General features: G+C 42.0%; 2 protein-coding genes across 5 annotated transcripts in view; both read right to left on the reverse strand.

Moving 5' to 3' along the window:
• Nucleotides 1-3,820: 3,820 nt before the first annotated feature.
• On the reverse strand, nt 3,821-21,592 carry LOC122638828. The gene is made up of 4 exons (XM_043831674.1): nt 21,399-21,592; nt 18,045-18,185; nt 4,337-5,032; nt 3,821-4,112 (listed from the first exon to the last, which is right to left on the reverse strand). Exons 1-4 carry the CDS (start codon nt 21,590-21,592, stop codon nt 3,821-3,823), a joined length of 1,323 nt encoding a protein of 440 aa, XP_043687609.1.
• Nucleotides 17,171-21,983, reverse strand: part of LOC122640902 (probable sugar phosphate/phosphate translocator At1g06470) — an 84,866-nt gene continuing 80,053 nt past the window's right edge. For 2 of the 4 annotated variants that reach the window (XM_043834187.1, XM_043834184.1), the window contains one exon: nt 17,171-17,639. The gene's annotated coding sequence lies outside the window, so the exon portion shown is untranslated. Of the gene's footprint in view, nt 17,660-21,983 lie in introns of all 4 variants that reach the window. The other 2 variants (XM_043834185.1, XM_043834186.1) reach the window with 2 other exon arrangements.

Consider the following 21,983-nt stretch of genomic DNA (forward strand, 5'->3'; position numbering starts at 1 on the left):
TATCATGATGATGACTGTGAGAGGCCGGTGGTAGCCCGTAGTATGGGATACGGTTGACACCGCCCGACTCATACGATGCCATATAGACATGGGGTTAGAGTTTTGTCACCCGTGCTACGTACCCTTGCCAACAGGGGTTAAGGTGTTGGATGACTGTGAGGACTATCATAAAACCTCGGGCGATTACGTCGGGAAGCCTCTGCACAGCTGGGATGCCCCAGGGCAAATATGTCGGGAAGCCTAGGGCTACAGGCTTAGGAAGCACCACTAGGTGAATCATGGCTATATTCCCAAATAAAATTTATCCTCGAATTACACGTCGGGAAGCACCGAAAGGTGAAATTATGTTGAGTCGATTACCTCACTAGTTCAATCCAGAGGGCCGATCGGGCTGTCCTGGGTAGGGAGATGCTGGAGCCGGCTGGTTCTCTCCGACAACTCAATAGGTGTATCGCGGGAAGGGGTAACAAAGCCCACACCAGGGATACATGTATTGAGGATTGTAGTAGCACTAACCTACCTTAGTTGTATTGTTAGGTGGCTAATTAAATAATCTGGACTTGCGTATCATATAGGATCATGTGGATTGTGGTTGCATATGCATGCATGATGATATGTTTTACTCATGGGCTCAGTGGGGCTCACACTCTGTTATATATGTTTTTCTTTCTAGATGATTGTGCAAATAGATGCCACGATGGCATGGAGGCTCGCTACGAGGAGGAGAGCCCTCGTGATTATGATGCTATTGGTATGGACTCCGACGGAGGTCGTGCTGATGATGCGTGCGTTCTCAGTGGTCATTGATGAAGACCAGTGAGGGGTGCACTTGATGCTTTTTGTCTTGGGGACTCCTTTTTGCTTTTGATAGGAGTTTATCCCCGTTCCTGCTTTTGTTTAGTTTTTAGTCTTTTCTTCTTTTGGGGTTGAGTTATCTCGCCCTGTACATATATGTATTTCCCTTTTGCTTATGTATTTGTCAGCTTTTCTTTTCAGTTTGTGGGTGCAATGGGGAATGTATCAAACTCACTTATGTATATATATCATCATCATTCCCGTATAGCTACGCTTTCTCTTTCTTTGTTATAATTATAGATTATCTACAACACTCTGATCTTACTTGTAGTAATGTTACGAATGTGGGACCGTGAATGTATTAACTGCTTCTAGATCCATGGGATTTGGTGGATTGTCGTTATGCAATTCGGCTCACCTACCTAATCCTTCCAGGGGGTGGTTTGGGGTGTGACAGAGCTTGGTATCAAAGCGTGAGGCTCTTCTTACATTCACGAGATGTAGAATAGGTATAATAAGCTACCAACATTAATACATGTAATAAAGTAAAAGTTACGGGGGAGGTAGATGTAATTAAAAGGTAAAGATGCATAATTACATTAATATAAAGCAAACTGTGGCTGAGCCACTACAGGAGGTTTGATTGAAAGTACTACTTTCAATTCACATAAGCAGACAAAAAAAAAATAAAAATAAATAAATAAATATATACACCACGAACAAAAATAAATAAATAAAAAACTGCATAATCTAAAAAAAAAAAAGTGAGATAAAAGTCAGAACTACATAATGTCAAGATAGGCTGAACATGTGAAAGCTGGCTGGATGCTACTCTGTCGGTGGTAAATCACTCTAAGGAGGCTGAGACTGGCGTGAGTCAACACGGTAGAAGGTATCCCAGAAGTCTAGACGCTGCTCTATAGATACCACTCTACTCTCTAGAGATGAGAACCCTCGATCCATCCTGGTCTCCACATCAGTGAGCTGGGTGTTGAGGCCTTGGAACTAAGACATCACCTGTGACCACTCAGATGACTCTGACACATGCGAGCTAGTGGCACCTGTCTCCTCATACGGGGGCAAATCTATGAACTGTGTACCAACCCCCTCAAAGTCGCCCTCCTCTCTCTGCTCCTCTCTCTGCTCATCTCTCTGCTCATCTCCTTGCATCTCTCTCTGCTCATCACTCTGTTGCTCATCGCCCTGCATCTCCATCTAATCATCCTCCTCTGGGTCACTCCTTGGCTCCCCTGGCACTTTCATCTTCAAGATCGAGGTCTTGTTGATGGGCCTAGACCTATCTCTCTCCATATACTCACCGCCCATGGGAACCTAGAAGTGTCTGAAAACCGAAGTAAGGAACTTCTCATATGGAAGGCTCCCATCTGAAGGGTTTTGGGCATGGTATAACATAGCCTGAAGCAATAAGTATGGGAGGTTTATCACTGGACCCCCTTGCCTGCTCCCAATAGGCAATAGGTAATATAGGCTCTCAGCATAGAAATACTGCCTCTGTTTCTACCCTTCGGGTAGATGTTATATGAGACACATCTACTAATAACTCGGGCACTGGGTTTATAGGAAGCCTCAGATTTAGGAGTACTCTCAGAACCAGTCAATGCTTTCAAGACCCTCCTCCTGGTCTCCAAAGAGAACATATCAGAAATGTCAACCTTGGGCTTGTAGTAACATCTCTCACCAGTATCTGGCAGCCCTAGGATCCCTGCTAAGGTGGTAGTGGTCAGTCTAATGTCCACCCCCTTGACTCTACTCTCCAATCTAAACTCCTGTGCCCCAGATGGTACTAGGTTACAGTAAAAATATCGAACCAAGTTGGGATAACATGGTTCAGTAGGTGATAGCATAGAGGTCCAACCCAAAATGTTGAACCTAGTGAACAAATTGTACTGGTGAAAGTCATCCACCCGTACTACCCTCCCATTAACAATCTTAAGGGACCTAAACTTGCTCCAGTCCCTAGCATGCTCGTACCTAGAGAATAGGAACCAATCGAAATCCGGCTCCTAGGATGATGAATCTTCCCTAGGAGAAGTAGGTGGCACAGAAGAGGATGAGGAATGCTCACTCTCGAACCATAGCCTCTTGTGTGCTACGGATTTCCTTGCCATTCTGTGGCTAGTAGACATGAGGCTGCAAAGAGAGAAGAAAAGGAATAGTTAGGGCATGGGAAAGTGAGAAAACCCTAGCCAAAACAAGAAAAACAAAGAAAATGACCTAAAGTTAGGAAAATAGGTAAAGAATCTTACCTAAAGTTGCGTAGAACCGCGGGGGACCCGTGGAAGTGGGAGGAATTGGTGTGGAAAAGGTCACACTAAGCTCCAAAGCTTTGCCCTAGGTGTTTAGGGAACTTTAGAAAAGAAATGAAGTGAAATGGGGCCCTCTCGGACTGTTATATCTGAGCCCCGATTCTCTGGGCGATAGCACTGGGCGATGCATCTAACGCCCAGAGGCATCGCCCAGAGATTAAAATTTTGCTGTTTTTGCATAACAGCTTATGGAAACTTGGATTTTGCCTAAAAACACTTCAATAAACATAAAACACATGAATTTTTATAAATATTCATATAAAGGGAATAACATGTATAAAAAAAAAGGGAAAATTACACTGCCACCCCCTGAGGTTTGTATTAAATACAGAGCAATCCCCTGTGTTTCTAAATTATACAACCACACCCCCTAAGGTTTGGTTAGTTGTTACAGATAGCCCCACTCTGTTATATCATTCCCGTTAAGTGGTACTGTGTTGGTAATTCATGATTTAAAATGACTAATATACCCCTAATTCTTAATTTTTTCCTTTTTACTAATTTTACTCTTGAAACAAACTTAATGGGACCCACCATCCCTCCTCCTCCTTCTTCTTCTTCTTCTCTGCAACCCCACTGGCCCCACCACTTGCTGCAACTCAATCCCACCCGCCCTACCCCCCTGCAACCTAACAACACCACACCCCACCCTCCCTGATGATCAATTCAACTAACTACTACTATTGGTAGCAGAAGACTCAAAGTCTCTGCGAGATCTGCAGGTTCAGATTAAAGGTGAATTTTTGTTCCTCATCTTCTTCACCATCACGCATGGTCGAGAGCGGTGAGTTTTCGTTCCTCATCTTCTCCACCATCTCCGGCGGCATTTCCCTGATCGGCCTACACTCGTAGGTGTCATAATCCACTTCCCAGAGCCCCAGTCCATGCAAGTCCTCAGGTTCCCCCATTAGCCCCATTAGAACCAGCTGGTCATCAAAAACGGTGAGCGTTACTCCCTCCAGGAGTCCATAGACCCCCAATACGAGGAAACTGGAAAGCATTTAAATAATGTTGGAGAAAAAGCTAAAAAACAAGAGAGCCATTATACAAATAAAATACAAGAATATAAAATCCAAGGCGAAGGAATGATGAGAGTGAATAATGGGCAAATGAAAAAAATTTAAAAGAAAGGGTCGCGACAAGCGAGCCAGAACAACCAGAGGTAGGAGACCTGGCCATTTTTTTTTATTTTTATTTTTTTTTCTAGTGGTCACCTCTGCATGGAACCGAGGCGGTCCAGACTCGAAGGATCGGCGGTGGGTGCAGCGCCACAGGCGACGGAAAGCAGTTGAGTGAGGGTGGTCATGGCTCTGACCTGCATCTCTAAGGCTGCTATGTAATCTGTGGCTTCCTCGAGAAGATCAAGGAAGGGGAGTTTTCGGCATCCTGGAACTAAGCTTCCGAGGACATGCACCTTCCGTTGAACCGTTGGCAACCTCTTGTCTTTCTTCAAGGCAAGGATGCTAATCCCCCTTCGTCTCTTGGATCTACAGTTGTCGGGGATAGTTACTCTCTGCTTCCTCTTCTTCTTGAACTTCAATTTGAGTCTGTTTGTCAGGATTGCTCGACTCCATCTCATTCGCCCCTTGGCTGCTATGGCTAAGACCCTGTCTGCTGCTTCTCTCACGGCATGGCCCCCGCGCAGGATAGATTTCGCTGGACAAGGAGAATCAAAAGTGGAAGAAGAAGATGCTGGTGCTAGTGAAGGTGAAGGATTACGGCGAACTTGACGCAAAGCTTCGATGAGCTTGGAGGAATAAATCTGTTGTTCGGCAGGGGATTTCCATCTTGTCTGGTTCTGATTCTGGCTCGGATTCGAAGGTTTCTTCTTCCTCTTCTTTTTGGACTCTCGGGATCTCTCGGTGTTGGTTTCGGGATTCAAGATCAGGGGCAACGCCACACAAGTGGCACTTTCACATGGTGCCAATTCAAGTGGAAGGGATCGAAGGAGAAAGAGAATCTGGTGGAGTGGGACAAAGGTTGCAGTGGTGGTGGGGTGGTGGTTGAAGAAGAACAAGAAAGAAGAAGAAGAAGAAATAGTAGTGGGTCCCACTTTTTATGTTAAAAAAAAGTGTGTGCATAAATATTTAATAGTGTGTGCATAAATATTTAATATTATGTGCCCAATACTATGCATATATGAACTGAGTGGTGTGATGCTATGCAAAATTTGAACATAGATAATTGGTATGTTGTAATATGTATCTATGAGGCTTAGGGAGCGTAGATCTTACCATACCCACAGCCTAGGCCAGCCAAGAATAGGATTCAATAGGTTGTCCAGTCAAGTTGAACCCCTAGATGCTAAGATGCCTCGAGCCAACCCATTTGTTTTCCCTGCTCATGATTACTTAAATTCCTATAACCATGTACTCAATTCTTTTAATTAAGTATTTATAGTAACTTGATGCCTAGAACCTCTTCATGATAGGACCTACTATCTCAGTCAAGCCTGGAGACCCTAGCATCATGCGATACATTAGGCAACTAAGGAGAAGACTGATCAAGATACTTGAGATATGAGCTCGTGCCGAGAACCAATTAGTAGTTTACTTAGCTCTTGCGGATGCTAGTGAACCCGTGGATCGAGCTACCTATCTGTCATTGGCTGACGAAGTTAGGAGTGACATAGAACACCTGCATGTACCAAAATGTATGCTCGGGAAGAAGTTGGAACTACTTGCCTGCTAGATTCAGGTACATAATTAAAAGATTCCTTATGTAAAAGGAAAAAAAATTAATTAAAGTTTATTATTTAGTATCATGCATAGTGAAACACCGCATAAAATACCTAAAGAACAAAAATACAAGTAAAAGGGACTCTACAAAAAAAAAAAAAAAAAAAACAAATATAAAGAAAAAATATGCATAATAATACACCTTGTTGGTATGACTACAAAATTTTACTGGAACTGTGGAATAGGTATGTACATGTCGTAACTAGGAATTAATCTGTTGACCTCAAAAGGAAGTGTTGGATTATTGAGTGTGTTGCACTTTTCAGAAAAGCAACCATGGTCAACACAAGAAGTTCTTGAGGTGGTCATAAAGGAAAACGCCCTCGTGTTATACCGGAGGTTGAACTGCCAAATGGGACTGAGGCCCAAAATTTTGAAGCATCGGCTGCTTCATTAGGGGCACCAGCGGCAGCTCAAGCCACTGCTGTAGCACCTCAGCCGGGTATGGCAGCCGGTGAGGCGAGTGTCTTCATGACTACTATGATGCGGACCATGCAACAACAACAAGAATTGTTGGGACAGATGTCTACGGAGTTTGCAACCATGATGCATGAGCGTGCAGACCACCTCCACCACCTAACCGGCCCGTACTTTTCCCACCACCTGTGCCTCAACACTTGGCGAAAAACTCTACCACTAAGGTAATGGAGAGATTTAAGAAACTCCAACCACCTGCATTCTCCAGGTTAAATTCCGAGGCAATGCAGCCAGAACGGTGGATTAGTGCACTAGAGAAGGCATTCGATGTGCTTGAGTGTACAGATGCGCAAAAGCTGATATGTGAGGGTTATCAGCTACAGAATGAGGCTGAAGCTTGGTGGAAGGCTACTAAGCCAAATCTGGAAGCCACTCATCCGAATCCCACGTGGGAGCAATTTAAAGAAGTCTTTTTCATGAACTACTTCCCAGAGAGTTTTAGGGATAGGAAAGAAGCCGAGTTCTTTGCACTGGTGCAAGGAACCAAGTCAGTGTTAGATTATCAACAACGGTTTGAGGACCTGTTCCACTTCGCTCTAGAACACCTGAAAGGGGAAGTTAGCAAGATGAAGAAGTTTGAGAAAGGACTCAAACCCGAGATTGGGTCGGTACTGTCAATAATGGACATCCGGGATTATGCTCAGATGGTCGATAAGGCGAAGGCCATGGAAGACAGATTTAAAGAGAAGGAAAAAGAGAAGACTACGACGTCGCCTGGGTTAAACAAAAGGCCAAATAATTTTCAGACCTTTGGATGGCCAAACAAGGTTTTTCGCGGAACCTGCTCAAACCTCAATCTGACTCAGTACCATAGGCCACAAGTGGGTCAGAACCCTTTCTGCCCCACCTTTAATCGACCTACTCAACAGGCTACGAGTCAAGCGACAACGACAGCTTCACCAGCCCTACCAGCCACAAGTCAAGTGAGCCAAGCCTCGATACCAGCTGTTCGACCTTATAAGTGCTACGTGTGCAACAAAGAAGGGAATATGGCCAAGGAATGTAGATTGTGTGGGTACGGAAATAACTCGCCGAACCAGTCCTATGCTAGACATTTTCAGCCATAGGACAATCAGACGCGAGGAAAGGTGTTTACAATGACAAACGAAGAAGCTGAGGCGAACCCCGATGTATTGACAGGTAAGTCCACTGAACACTGCTAAGTTGTAGGGAATAATCAGTGTATATTCATAACTCAAGTTGTATACAAACCCTAGATACCCTGAATGTCTCAACCATCCCTACACGAGTACTATTCGACTCGGGCGCATCCCACTCTTTTGTTTCTACAACCTTTGCGAGTAGGATGAAAGGTCAACCGAGAGACATCGGGCATGACTTAGTAGTCAGCACACCGACGGGTAGTGTCGTGACCTTAAAAGAAGTCTCTGACCCCTATCAGGTGAGAATTTGTGGGAAGAATTTGACCGCACGGCTAATAAAGCTAGATATGAAGGACTTTGAAGTGATATTAGGCATGGATTGGCTATCTGTCTATGAAGCAAATGTCATGTGTGCGGAAAAGAAGATAATATTCAAGTTGGAAGATGGGTCAGTCTTTACCTATCAAAGTGAACCAAAGAGGAAACCCAGAAGGATAACTTTATCCGCCCTACAGGCGCGAAAGTTACTGGATGAAGGATGTCAAGGCTTTTTGGCCACAGTGATAGACACCGAGGCAAAGATAAAGCCCTTGGAGGAACTTGACGTCGTCAGAGAATTTCCTGATGTTTTTCCAGAAGATCTGACCCAACTACTGCCTGATCATGAGACGGAGTTTGCAATTGATCTCACCCCTAGTGCAGGACCAGTATCCAAAGCACCATATCGAATGGCACCTATTGAATTGAAGGAGTTGCAGGTTCAATTGTAAGACCTGCTGAAGAAAGGAGTTATACAACCCAGCGTGTCTCCTTGGGGAGCACCCGTGTTGTTCATAAAGAAGAAGGATGGTAGCATGCGGCTGTGTATCGACTACCGTTAGCTGAATAAGCTGACCATAAAGAATCTACACCTATTACCGCGCATTGATGACCTATTTGATCAGCTGCAAGGAGCGAGAGTTTTCTCCAAGATCGATCTTAGATCCGGGTACCATCAATTGAAGATCGATACGGACATTATGAATTCCTGGTCTTGCTGTTCGGGTTAACCAACGCCCTGGTAGCGTTCATGGACATGATGAATAGAGTATTCCATGACATGTTGGATAAGTTCATCATCGTATTTATTGACGACATTCTGGTATACTCCAAGAGTGAGGAAGAGCACACTCGGCACCTTACCTTCATGCTGCAACGATTGCGGGAACACCAGCTTTATGCCAAGTTCAGCAAATGTGAATTTTGGCTTCACTAGATCGAATTCCTGGGACGCATCTTCACCAAAGACGGCATTCAAGTGGACCCAGATAAAGTGCAAGCGGTTCTCGAGTGGGAGACATCAAAGAGTGCCACTGAGATCCGAAGTTTCTTAGGTTTGGCCGGATATTACAGCAGGTTCATCAAAAATTTCTCGCGAATTTCGGCACCCATGACAAAACTTATAAAGAAAGGCGCCAAGTTTGAGTGGAATGAAGCATGCGAGAAAAGCTTTCAGGAGTTAACAAACCGGTTGGTGACGGCTCCAATTTTAACCATTCCGAATGGAACTGGAGGAATGGTAGTATACACTGACGCATCCAGAACAGGATTGGGTGGCATCCTGATGCAGAAAGGTAAAGTAGTCACCTATGCCTCAAGACAATTGAAGGAACACGAAAAGAACTACCCCACTCATGACTTAGAATTGGCAGCGGTAGTCTTTGCATTGAAAATATGGCGACGTTACCTATACGTTGAAAAGAGTGAAATCTTCAGCGATCACAAAAGTTTGAAGTATTTCTTCACCCAAAAGGAGCTGAATATCAGACAGAGGCGATGGTTAGAACTGGTAAAGGATTATGATTGTGAGATCCAGTACCACCCCAGCAAGGCCAACGTTGTAGCGGATGCGTTAAACAGAAAATCTTAGATGGCATTCCTCGCTTCTTTGATCGTAAGCGAACAGTTGTTAGAGGAAGCTCGAAAGTTTGATCTAGAACTCGTGATCGAAGGAACAGCTATACAATTAGCAGGTATGGATCTACAGCCATCGATACGAGAAGAAGTAATTGCGAAGCAACCATTGGACCCCGAGTTGGCCAAGATTATTTGGGAAGTACAACAAGGAGTCCACAAGGACCCAGATTTTTCATTAGCCCATGATGGTGCATTGAAGTTTTGAGACAGGTTGTGCATGCTTGATGATTATGATGTCCAAGACCAAATCCTTAAAGAGGCGCACAACTCACACTATACAATTCACCCCGGAAGCACGAAGATGTACAAGGACTTGAAGAAGTACTACTGGTGGATTGGAATGAAAGAAACCATAGCAATATACATGTCTAAGTGCCTCACCTGTCAGCAAATTAAAGCGGAGAGACACCACTCCCTACACTTGAATGGAAGTGGGAAAGGATTACTATGGACTTCGTGACAAATCTACCCAACACCAGGAAGGGGATGAATGCGATATGGGTAATTGTAGATGGACTGACGAAGGCAGCTCACTTCGTACCAATCAAGATAAGTTATTCAATGGAGAAGCTTGCCCAACTATATATAGAAAATATAGTCCGCTTACACGGAGTGCCTGTCAGCATAGTATCTGATAAAGATACTCGATTTACTTCAAGGTTTTGGAGAAGTTTACAAAAAGCATTGGGATCTTAACTAAATCTTAGTACGGCTTTCCATCAGCAGACGGACGGATAATCAGAAAGAACTATCCAGACTCTGGAGGATATGCTCAGAGCCTGTGTCTTAGAAATGAGTGATAGTTGGGATGCCCACATACCCTTAGTGGAATTTGCATACAACAATAGCCACCACTCCACAATTGGCATGGCACCATTTGAAGCTCTCTATGGTCAGAAGTGTCGAATCCTACTATACTGGAATGAAGTTGGTGAACGGAGATATCTCGAGCCAGAGATGATACAAGCAACTTGTTACAAGTTGGATGTCATTAGAGAGAAAATCAAGGTGGCCCAATCAAGACAGAGTTATGCAGATCATCGAAGGAAGGACATTGAATTCAGTGTCGGAGAAAAAGTATTCCTTCGAGTGTCTCCAACAAAAGGGTTGCTACGTTTCAATAAGAAGGGTAAACTGAGCCCAAGGTTCATTTGTCCATATGAAATTTTTAACAAAGTGGGACCCGTAGCATACCGATTGGCATTACCGCCATCTTTGCAAGGTGTCCATGAAGTTTTCCATGTGTCGATGCTAAGAAAATACATCAACAACCCGACACATGTACTCTCAACTGAACCTGAACAGTTAGACATGGACATGACTTACGAAGAACAGCCTACGGAGATATTGGACAAAAAAGAGCATAATCTTCGTAACCGCACGGTTGCCTTCGTAAAGGTTCAATGGGGAAACAATCCCATAGAAGAAGCTTCTTGCGAACGTGAGGAAGAAATGAAAGAAAAATATCCCCAACTCTTTAAGTTACAAGATAAGCATATTTCGGGGACGAAATTTTTGTAAGGTGGGGAGAAATGTCAAACCCTGCCCCTGACTAACTGGAATCTTGACTGAAGGACAGGAACCCCTGACATGGCATCCAAGCACATTGTGGAGTATCACTCCAGTGATTGAATTTGATGAAGAAACCCTGAGGATGTTTTCCTACATACCTGTCAGAATATGGATTGCAGATCCCTGCAGTTGCATGGCCCATAGCATAATGTACTGCTTAGACTCCAGGTATTCTCTCTCCTCTCCATAAATGTGGGTTCCACACCTGAAAATGAGTGCAAAAGACCCTGGGTGACATGTGGGTGCAAGACCCTAGGCCTGGGTCAAACCCTTGTGCAAGCCCACAGAGATACAGCCTTGCTAAATTCTCTGGGCGATGTAGACATCACCCAGAGTGGGAAAATGCAATTTTTCCATGAATTGATCTGTGGGGACCACCCATATTGGACATGGGCACCCTCCATAGGTTGAGGGAAGTCTGAGGGACCACCTCATACCCTTGGATCACTGTGGACCCCACCTGGGTGCCCAGAATGACTGAGAATGCAGTCAAAAATGCATTTTCAAAAGGGGCCTTAACAGCCAAATAGACCCTAGTTATGGGCTAGGCTATAAATAGGTGTGCCTTAGGCTCATTTAGAGCTCTTGGCACTATTGAAACCATGGAGGGAAGGAGAAGAAAGAAAAGAGAGAAAAGAGGAGAAGAAGAAGGAAAGAGAAGGAGGAGGAAGAGAGCAGCCCTGTCTCCAAGGCCCTGATTTGAGCAGCCCTAGACCAGTGCAGGTATAAAATCCCTGCCCTTACCTGCTGCCCTACTGTTTACCATTCTTCTCCATGGATTTCTGTAGTTTTGATGCATTTCTGGCCATTGGCAGCCCAGAACAGCTGGGGGCTGCCATGGACCATCTCAGATCCAACATGCAAACATGATGCATGAAGGATCTGAGCATTTTATGGTATTTTGCATATCTGTTTTACATCTGGAACCGAAACCTGGGCTGTGCCAGGCTGCACTGCCCTATTACACTAAGAATAGGCAGTTTGGGGTCCAGATTGTGTGCCCTGGCTGCATGAAACCTAACCCTAGGTTGTAGCAGCCATAGATTGCTATTTTAGACATGAATCCAGCCTTGCATGTAGTCAAAACCTTGATTTGCAACCAAAGATATGCTGGGTTACTATTCACTAGGTTGTCTGGGCGGCTTCTGGTAGCCAAGTAGTGGGCCCAAGTGAAAATCCACAAGGACCAGTGCAAAGTATACCCCTGGGGGTCCAAGATGACCTAACATGCATGGGGAGAGGATCCATGTACTGCCCATGATCAAAAACCTTGGAATCTCAGCCTGATTCAGATTTTACAATCTCTGGTCGATGCAGACATCACCCAGAGACATCGCCCAGTGAATGAAATTTCACTGAAATGCTGATCTGACCTGGGGATCTTCAACCATAGGCCATAAATCAGTGTTGAGAGGTGGTAAATGACCAAAACACCCGTCCTCACATCTGTCCACATGAATGAACACCTCGGGTACCCAAGTGGGCCCCGCAGGGCTTGGAAACCCTGTCTGTGATGGTCCTACAACACTGCCAAGTTGGGGATTGTACTGTGAGACTAATATAACCTAGGAACATGTACCACTATGATAAATGACCATTCTGTCCCTAGGCCACAATCTCTGGATGATGCACAGGGACATAGGCCTAAGGCCCAGTGCAAGGCCCATAGAATTCCAAGTGATGACCAATTGTACACCGAGTCAACCCAGTGAGCTTAGGTCAACCCTAGGACATCCAAAAATAGTTTGGAATATTGAATGACCAATTTCTGATTTATAGCTAGGATTTGATCCCGCGCTCGAGGCCTACAGCTAGACTGCAACCGGAACTGAATTTACAACTGAGTTCATAGAACCAGACCTAGGTGAGTGAAATATTATTGTGTATGTACGTGTAACAGTATTATTATGCCGGTAATTAAATTCTTTAATTATATTGCTTGTTACTTAATTAAATTCAATTTCTCAAATATTACACATCGTGTGATTGTTGATCAATTTTGCTTGAATATATCATGATGACTGTGAATGTTAGACTAGACGCCATCGTCGGCTTGGAAATGAGGTTGATGGTAGCCCATAGTATGGGATACGGTTGACACCGCCCGACTTATACGATGCCATATAGACATAGGGTTAGAGTTTCATCACCCGTGCTACGCACCCTTGCCAACAGGGATTAAGGTGTTGGATGACTATGAGGACTACCGTAAAACCTCAGGCGTTTACGCCAGGAAGCCTCAGCACAGCTGGGATGCCCCAGGGCAAATATGCCGGGAAGCCTCGGGCTACAAGCTTGGGAAACACCACTAGGTGAATCATGGCTATATGCCCAAATAAAGTTTATCCTCGAATTACACGTCGGGAAGCACCGAAAGGTGAAATTATGTTGAGTCGGTTACCTCACTAGTTCAATCCAGAGGGCCAATCGGGCTGTCCTGGGTAGGGAGATGCTGGAGCCGGCTGGTTCTCTCCGATAACTCAATGGGTGTATCGCGGGAAGGGGTAACCAAGCCCACACCAGGGATACATATATTTTGGATTGTAGTAGCACTAACCTGCCTTAGCTGTATTGTTAGGTGGCTAATTAAATAATCTGGACTTGCATATCATATAGGATTATGTGGATTGTGGTTGCATATGCATGCATGATGATAAGTTTTACTCACGGGTTCAGTGGGGCTCATATTCTGTTATATATTTTTTTCTTTCTAGATGATTGTGTAGATAGATGCCATTGTGGCATGGAGGCTCGTTACGAGGAGGAGAGCCCTCGTGATTATGATGCTATTGGTATGGACTCCGACGAGGTCGTGCCGATGATGTGTGCGTTCTTAGTGGTCATTGATGAAGACTAGTGAGGAGTGCACTTGATGCTTTTTGTCTTGGGGACTCCTTTTTGCTTTTGATAGGAGTTTTTCCCCGTTCCTGGTTTTGTTTAGTTTTTAGTCTTTTCTTCTTTTGGGGTTGAGTTATCTCGCCCTGTACATATATGTATTTCCCTTTCGCTTATGTATTTGTCAGCTTTTCTTTTCAGTTTGTGGGTATAATGGGGAATGTATCACACTCACTTATGTATATATATCATCATCATTCCCGTATCGCTACGCTTTCTCTTTCTTTGTTATAATTGTAGATTATCTGCAACACTCTGATCTTACTTGTAGTAATGTTACGAATGTGGGACCGTGAATGCATTAACTGCTTCTAGATCCGTGGGATTTGGCGGATTGCCGTTATGCGATTCGACTCACCTACCTAATCCTCCCAGGGGATGGTTTGGGGTGTGACATCAGATCTGTTTGCTTGGAGTGCTCATCGGAGGAAGAACTATTATCTATTGGAGGAGCAACACTTGAGGTTCATCAGGTTAGCAATTTTACTTTAATTCCTGTTGTTTTATTATATTGATTATTCATGGGATGTGAAAGTAACCCAAATCGATTGTTTTCCGCTGTGCATTCGGGTGTGGGATGGATCCCTCGATCCATGAGATGGAATAGGGATGATTATTCTCTATGACATGGATCCCAATAAATTTATGGGACGTCAAAGAGATGAACTGGGCATTGGTTTGTCATACCAAACCCTAGTAGGGTTCCTACAGGGCACCATGGGCGACCATGGGTGACCCTAAAATTGAAAATAGGATGCCCAAGCCAGATTAGGGTGCTCTAGGGCAAACCTAGGGTTCCCTAGGGACAACCTTAGAGTTTCCTAAAATAGGAAACTCAAAGTATAATGTATATTGGTTTACCAAGGTGAACCGCAATGATCCCATGGACTGTAGGATCGACCTACAGGTCCTAGCTTCAAAGTCGAGGCTAATGTGACCCTAAAAAGCACTCATTACTAGCAATAATATAGTGATTTTGGGTAATAAACTAATAATTTTGGGTTAGCTCAAAGATTTTATTATTATTATTTTTTTGGTAAGAGGTTAGCTCAAAGATGGAAAAATAGAATATTTTGAATTTCCAGAGAAAAAATGAAGGATGAAAGAAGAAAGAAAGAACAAAATCGTTGGGTAGTGGCAAATATTGACTTTCTTCTTTAAGCCCGATTGAATTATAACTGTAATTTTGGATTTTTTTTTCCTTTCACAACAAAGGGCGTATCTAGTGCTCAAGGCTCCCACAACTGCGGGGTCTGTGAAGGGTCATAATGTTCGCATCCTTACCCCCACTTCACAGAGAGGCTGTTTCCCATCTCGAACACAAGACCACAAGGTTGTAATGGAGCAACTAAATGTTGGCATAGTCATGGGATTATCTCTTGGGTTCACAAGAATTGGAAAGGTCAAAGTTGAAATCTTTGATCACCTCCATGGTTGCCCATGGGAAACCAATTAGGGTTTGGTAAAAATTTTTTACCAAATCATCTATTTTCTTGTCCCATAAATTTATGGAAAACAAACAAAAAAAGAAACACATCTTTTTTCCATCCCATGGAAAGAGAACCATTCCATACCCGAATGCGTAGTGGAAAGAGATCGATTTGGGTTTCTTTCACATCCCATGGTTACCAAATAATTAATTAAAATTAATACATAAAATAAACTTCAAGATCTGCTAACCTGTAGAACATCAAATGTTGCTCCTCCAATTAATGGGTCTTCCCCTAACGAGCACTTCAAGAAATCTCTAACTTTGATCTCTTTGATGCAGTAGACGATTCGCAAGCCAAACCAAAACTTTTTCAAGAATAGGATCTAATCCAAAAACCTAGGGTTTCCAAAACCCTAAAAAGCCTCACAACTCAAGAGAACAAGAGAGCAAAGGAGAAGAGAGAGAGGAGAGAGATGAATTCCTAGGGGGAGGGGGGGGGGGAAATTCGCCTAAGCACAGCTGGTCGTCCCCCCCTTGGTAGGTTTAAATAGATCGCGCTCTAAAGAGCCCCTTCATTCCTAGTGAGAGTCTGACACTCTCTCCTGTTTGACTTAAAATCCTAATGGACTTTTAATTAGTAAAGAAGCAGAATCCAAAAGGAAAATAAAATAATTAAAATTTTAATCTATAATGGACCTTTAATTAAAAATTGCATCAAGCTCATTTAAAATTAAACAAATTAATTATTAATTAGCAAATCCCAGAAAATACCCCTACATAACAATTATGCACCAATCCTCCATTAAACAACATTATCATCATGGAATCTAGGACATATACACTAGTACTGCTAAACCCCATTCCATGGTACATATCCATATTAGAGCATCTGTGTACGTGATCGAAATTTGCAAAACACGATTAAATCATTTAATCAAAACATAAATATATTATATCTTTTTACGTGAAAATATGTTTCCCAAAAATCATTTACAAAATGGTACAGGATCCTGATTCTAATCCGACCATCCACAGACCAACTCCCCTCGGTGTTCCTCATTCGAATAGTGAAGACCATGTTGAATGACTCTTTCACTCACATAATATTTACACATTTCCAGAACACCGGCTTTAGTTCTCTTGAACCTCAGTCATTGGTGAACTAAAGAAATGCAGTGACAAGATCTTTTCAGGTGCTGGGTTTTGGAGATGCATGTCTATCCCAAACCTATATCTGGTAGTAATACATAAGGGAATCAACAAAATAAGATTCTTCGTCAATACACACTCATGTGCGTACTCATATGCATACCTCAACATCAACATTTCTAGACATACCCAATGCGATGACCATATGATAAAGGTGCCCAACCCAAACCCTAGTCGTCATTACCAATTTAAAGTATAGCTTATGGGCATACATTGCTCAAAAATTTTATATCACATATGATCATATTAAACCAAAATGTATGAAATGTTTAATGCAAAATAAACTGGGTCAAACCGGATTGAACCGGGTTTGATGGACACATATCCAACACCTAATCGTCGATACATAATGGATATGTATTAAAAGGTAAAACATCACATCTGAGGAAGTTTAAGTTGAAGAAAAACGCTATTCAGAAAGTTCTGAAAAAGGAGGGGAATTGAGGAATCGGCATATTACTCTGGGTAATTAGAAGAAGTTGGTCCTATGCTAATATTGCATGAATTAATAATAAAAAAACAAAACAGAGTTCACTGAAAGTTCCTAATCAAAGTCAATAGATTTCACATGACGCAGAAACCTTAACGATATAAACAAAAAACGGAACATGAAAAACAATCCGTTGTATACTATCGTTACCCTGTACATCCATGAATCTTTTTTAATAATACAGAAAAATGGGTTTGTACAGAAAAACCACAAGAATAAAATTCAATTGAATTCCTTTTCCCTTTTTGGTACTCACAATTACATTCATGTACATTTATATTTGATCAACTGCAACTTGAGACAATTTCCAATAACAAATGCGTGTCTTCTGCTCAAAATTTTCCAATGTAAGAGGCCAATTTGCTTGTGATTTCAAACCATGGAATCTTCCCATTTCCACCGATGGTCTCATTGAGAAACCATAAAATCATATTGATAAAGTTTACATGAGCTAATACAAATGACCTGGTCAGGATTGGTAGAAACTGCATTTCTGAGGTTGGCCAAACAGTATTACTTCTAACAATTTTCTCCATGAGAACGTTAGTTTAGTAATCATCCACGAGGAAATCTACATACCCATTTTCTTATCCCCAGCTTGTCTCAACTCATGAGGTGAAGAGCTTCAACCTGGACATTGATCCACTGCATAAAATATGCAGATACTGAGATTCATAAGCTGATGCAAGAAGCAGAACAAAAGTAGTTTTAAGTGGTACAAACCTACATAACTATGCCTTCAATTCCCTTTCTAGAAATATATACACAGTTTTGATGGACTTCATTACACCAAGAAGACCATTACTGGGGAGTCATTTATAAGCAACTCATGTGAGCAATGGGGGAATAGTATTTGCTCTTTATATTTTTCTAGAGAGCTGCCCCTTCATCAACCTTGACTATTTAAGCATCTAATAGCAGAATCAATAATAGTTATTCATAATATTATTCACATTTTATGTTTAGCTGTCCATAGAAACAAGATTCAATCACTCACAGGCTTAGAATCAGTGTAAATAAAGGAGCAGCATGTTCCATATAGGCACATGCCTGAGAGTAATGATGTAAGTTCCATTTCCAAACATATCAGAGAGGTCAGTATTAATAATAGCTTCAAAGTCTTCTTCTCTCCTCCTATCATACGGACCTCTTAGGACTCTCAGGACAGGTATTCCTGTCTTCCCCTTCAATCTTACAAAAGAAAGAAATCATAAATGAATTACAGAAACAACATACACCATTTCAGTGTATTTGTTTGAAAGACTAGCATAGTATTCTAGTTCTCATGATCTTCTGTTCATTTTTAAAATGCATACAATGTTTTATTTGTGTTCTAAAATCATTTTTTTCACTAGACCAACACTAGAATCAATTCCTTACCTTCTTCCATTTTCTCATTGAGTTTTGATTCAATATTAACTATGGTTTAAAATTTCTAGTATTAGTGGTTGATCAAAGGTTCATAGGGCTTTGGTGCCTTTACAAATGCTTTTATTGGTTCATAGAGCCAAGTTATTAAGCATACTGCAATGGATTTAACTAGGAAGGAATAGCAGAAAGAGTATTTGTGTTGCTGATCCTGAATAGGTAAGGCTTAGTTGAGTTGAGTTTAAATAACTCAGTAAAATTTCTGAAAGTTCTTTCTTTCCTTCTCTTTCATGTTATGGATCTATTTTCCATGTAAAAGGTGGAAAAGGATTTTTTCCTGTAAAATAGGATTTCCCATTGTTTGTTCCGACATAAAATTAAAAAAAAAAATGATATTAAAAAATATCAAAAATTTACATGAGTTGAGATTTTCATATAAATTTCATTTGAACGGAAAACATTATGTTCCTTAAAAAATGGTAACACTATATTTCTTTAATATTCAGAACCGGAAAATGAGGGTCACCAGCACACTGGAATGTTTAGGCAAAATAAATGTGTATGAACGTAGACAATAAGTATATGCTGCTTAGAAATCCTATCTAGACAATAAATTCTTAGCACACTGATTTTAGATCGTGGATGAATGACTCTGACTGTTCAAAAGAAGGCTCCTTAACACTTAGATACAGGATTGCACCCAAATGATAATTAATATGTATCAGACCTTAGGTGGACAGGATTCAAATTCACCTGGTCTAATTGGAGAGTTTCTGATTCTAGGATCTCATGTTCTCATGTAAGTTAGATTATGTTCTTGTGAATGATAGATGACTTTCTTCCTTTCCTGTTTCCCAGGCTAATTTCAAGCCTCTTGGCATATCGGATCACAGTCCTGCCATTATCACTATTAGCCCTTATGTATCATTTGGCCCAAAGCCATTTAAATTTTTTGACATGTGGGCCAGTCCTGGTGATTTTCTCTCTCTTGTTAGTCAGGTTTGGGCTGCTCCTACTAAGGAAAAATATTGTCCCCTCATTACCTTTGCTCAAAAATTAAAATCTGTTAAGCAAGCTCTTAAAAATTGGGACAAAGATAGCTTTGGTAATATTTCCCAGGTCGTTGAGGATTGTAGGTCCCCTCTTATTGATATTCAAACCAAGCTTCAAGATGATCTTCTCAATTCAGGCTTAGCTGAGGAGAGGACTTTTTCTTCTAGGTTAGGTATCCTTCTTAAGAAGGAATAGAGCTTTTACCAGCAGAAGTCTAGAATTAATTTGTTTACTTTTGAGGACTCTATCACAGCTTATTTCCTCAAGTCTATGAGGGCCAGACAGAGTCTTAAACCCATCCATAGTCTTAGAAACCATGAGGGCTCCTTATTTTTTTGACCTGGAAGGGATTAAATCTGCTTTTGTTTCTCATTTCTCTAATCAGTTTAATCCTTCCATCCTTGGACCCATTGATCCTATTCTGGAAGATATTATTTTCTCTAAGGTCCTTCCTGACCTTCAGAGGAATTCTTTCTTTTATTCCTACTGAAGACTTGAAGAGGAGATTTTTGCTGCTATCAAGTCTCATAAAGCTCCTAGTCTGGATGGCTTTAGCTACAGTTTCTTCCTTGTTGCCTGGGACATTGTTAAAGAGGATCTTGTTAAGGCAGTTTGCAGTGTTTTTCCAAAAAGAAAAAAAAATAAAAAATAAAAAAAAACATAAAGAAATAAGACAGCAACAACCCAGCTTTATCCCAACTAAATGGGGTTGGCTACATGGATCCTTGCCCTCCAATCAGCTCTATTTGAGGTCATACTTGATATACAGCCTAAAGATATGCATGTCTTTCCTCACCACTTCTCCTAAGGTCATTTTAGGTCTACCCTAGGCTCTTTTAGGTCCTTCAATATGAATCAAATCACTTGTCAGGATTGTTAACAGGAATAAAACTAGAGTAAAGCTTGGAGGCTTGGATGACTAATGATCACCCCAAGCTCCAATTTATATTAATGAGAATAGGGGACAGAATTACAAGTGATCAATGCGGGACTAAACCCACATACGAATAAAATAGCAACATAAGAATAAAACAGTAAAAAAAGGTCCAGAATACCCCCCACGGTATTCTGGCTCATATAATCCAACACTCCCCCTCAAGTTGGAGCATATATGCCGTGCCCGCTCAACTTGACTAATATAGGAAGAAACACTTTGCCACTTAGTCCCTTGGTGAACACATCAGCTAACTGATCAGCAAACTTCACAGAGGGAACACAAATGAGTCCGGCTTCAAGCTTCTCCTTGATGAAATGTCGGTCAACCTCAACATGCTTAGTACGATCATGTTGGACAGGGTTATGAGCAATGCTAATGGCAGCTTTATTATCACAATAAAGCATCATGGGAAGATGGACAGCAATACCAATATCCTGCAAGCATAAGAAGAAGCCCTAGGATTAAGACCTGTTTGGAGCCTTAGATTATTTTCCCATACTTGAGTTTTTTTAGTTTAATTGTAAACTTAAATTGAACCGGTTCAGACCATGGTCAATTTAAGTGATTTATTTCTATTGGCTGTTAGGTGATTTATTTATATTGGTTGTTAAGGAATCTTTTAAGTTGTTTAGCTTTTTATTTAAGTTGTCCCACCCCTCCACAATTTTTGTTGAGGGAGTGACTTGTTTTTGTAATAGGAGTCATCTTTGGGATTCAAATTCCTAGGCTGACTAGGTGTTAGGCCATTGGCCTCCAAATTATAAATAATACAATTTGTGGAAGGCTCCCCCACAATTCAGATTTCCAAAACTAAGTTTTCTGCTTACTGCCGCTGCCTTATCTAGGACTACATTAATAGCACAGAGTGAAGATCCAATTGCTGAACACACTCGACTCAGGCATACAACCACCATCGAAGCATATCACGATCAATTTGAAGAACTCGCAAATCGAACCGAAGGACTGCCAGAGACCTTCTTTATCAGCTGCTTCATCGGTGGATTGAAGGAGGAGATCTGCAAGGCAGTGCAGATGTTAGCACCAACTTCGATGGCTCGCAATCTGGTGTTGGCTCAACTTCAGGAAGAGGCAGTTGAAGTAATGACGCGAAAACCAAATCAGCTTCGTCCTCGAGTTCCAAGCACAGCGATGGTACCATACAAAACTGCAATTCCACCGAAACCGCCAAATTCATCAGGAGTTTTGATGAAAAGAATTTCGCCGACAAAGATGGCGGCATGACGATTGCCGAGCACAAGGCCTATGCTATAACTGCGATGAGAAATATGTTCAAGGGCACAGATGCATGAAACAACAGTTTTGTTTAATGATTGCAGATGAGGAAACACAGGATGAACCAGAGCAGCTGCCAGAATCACCTCAGGAAATACATGAGACCGAAGAACAGGAAGGTATGGATATTCACATTTCTGATTATGCTCCCTCTGGAGGCTGGATCCCAATTTTACAACATTATGAAGATAAAAGGATTTATAAAGAAGCAGATGATCACTATCCTGATCGACACGGGTAGTACTCACAACTTTGTGGATGTCAATATGGTTAAATTGTTGGGCTGCAAGGTGCAGGAAACAAAGCCTCTGTGGGTATCGGTAGCAGATGGGAGTAAG

This window comes from Telopea speciosissima, chromosome 9, assembly GCF_018873765.1.
Source record: "Telopea speciosissima isolate NSW1024214 ecotype Mountain lineage chromosome 9, Tspe_v1, whole genome shotgun sequence".
Classification (NCBI taxonomy): domain Eukaryota; kingdom Viridiplantae; phylum Streptophyta; class Magnoliopsida; order Proteales; family Proteaceae; genus Telopea; species Telopea speciosissima.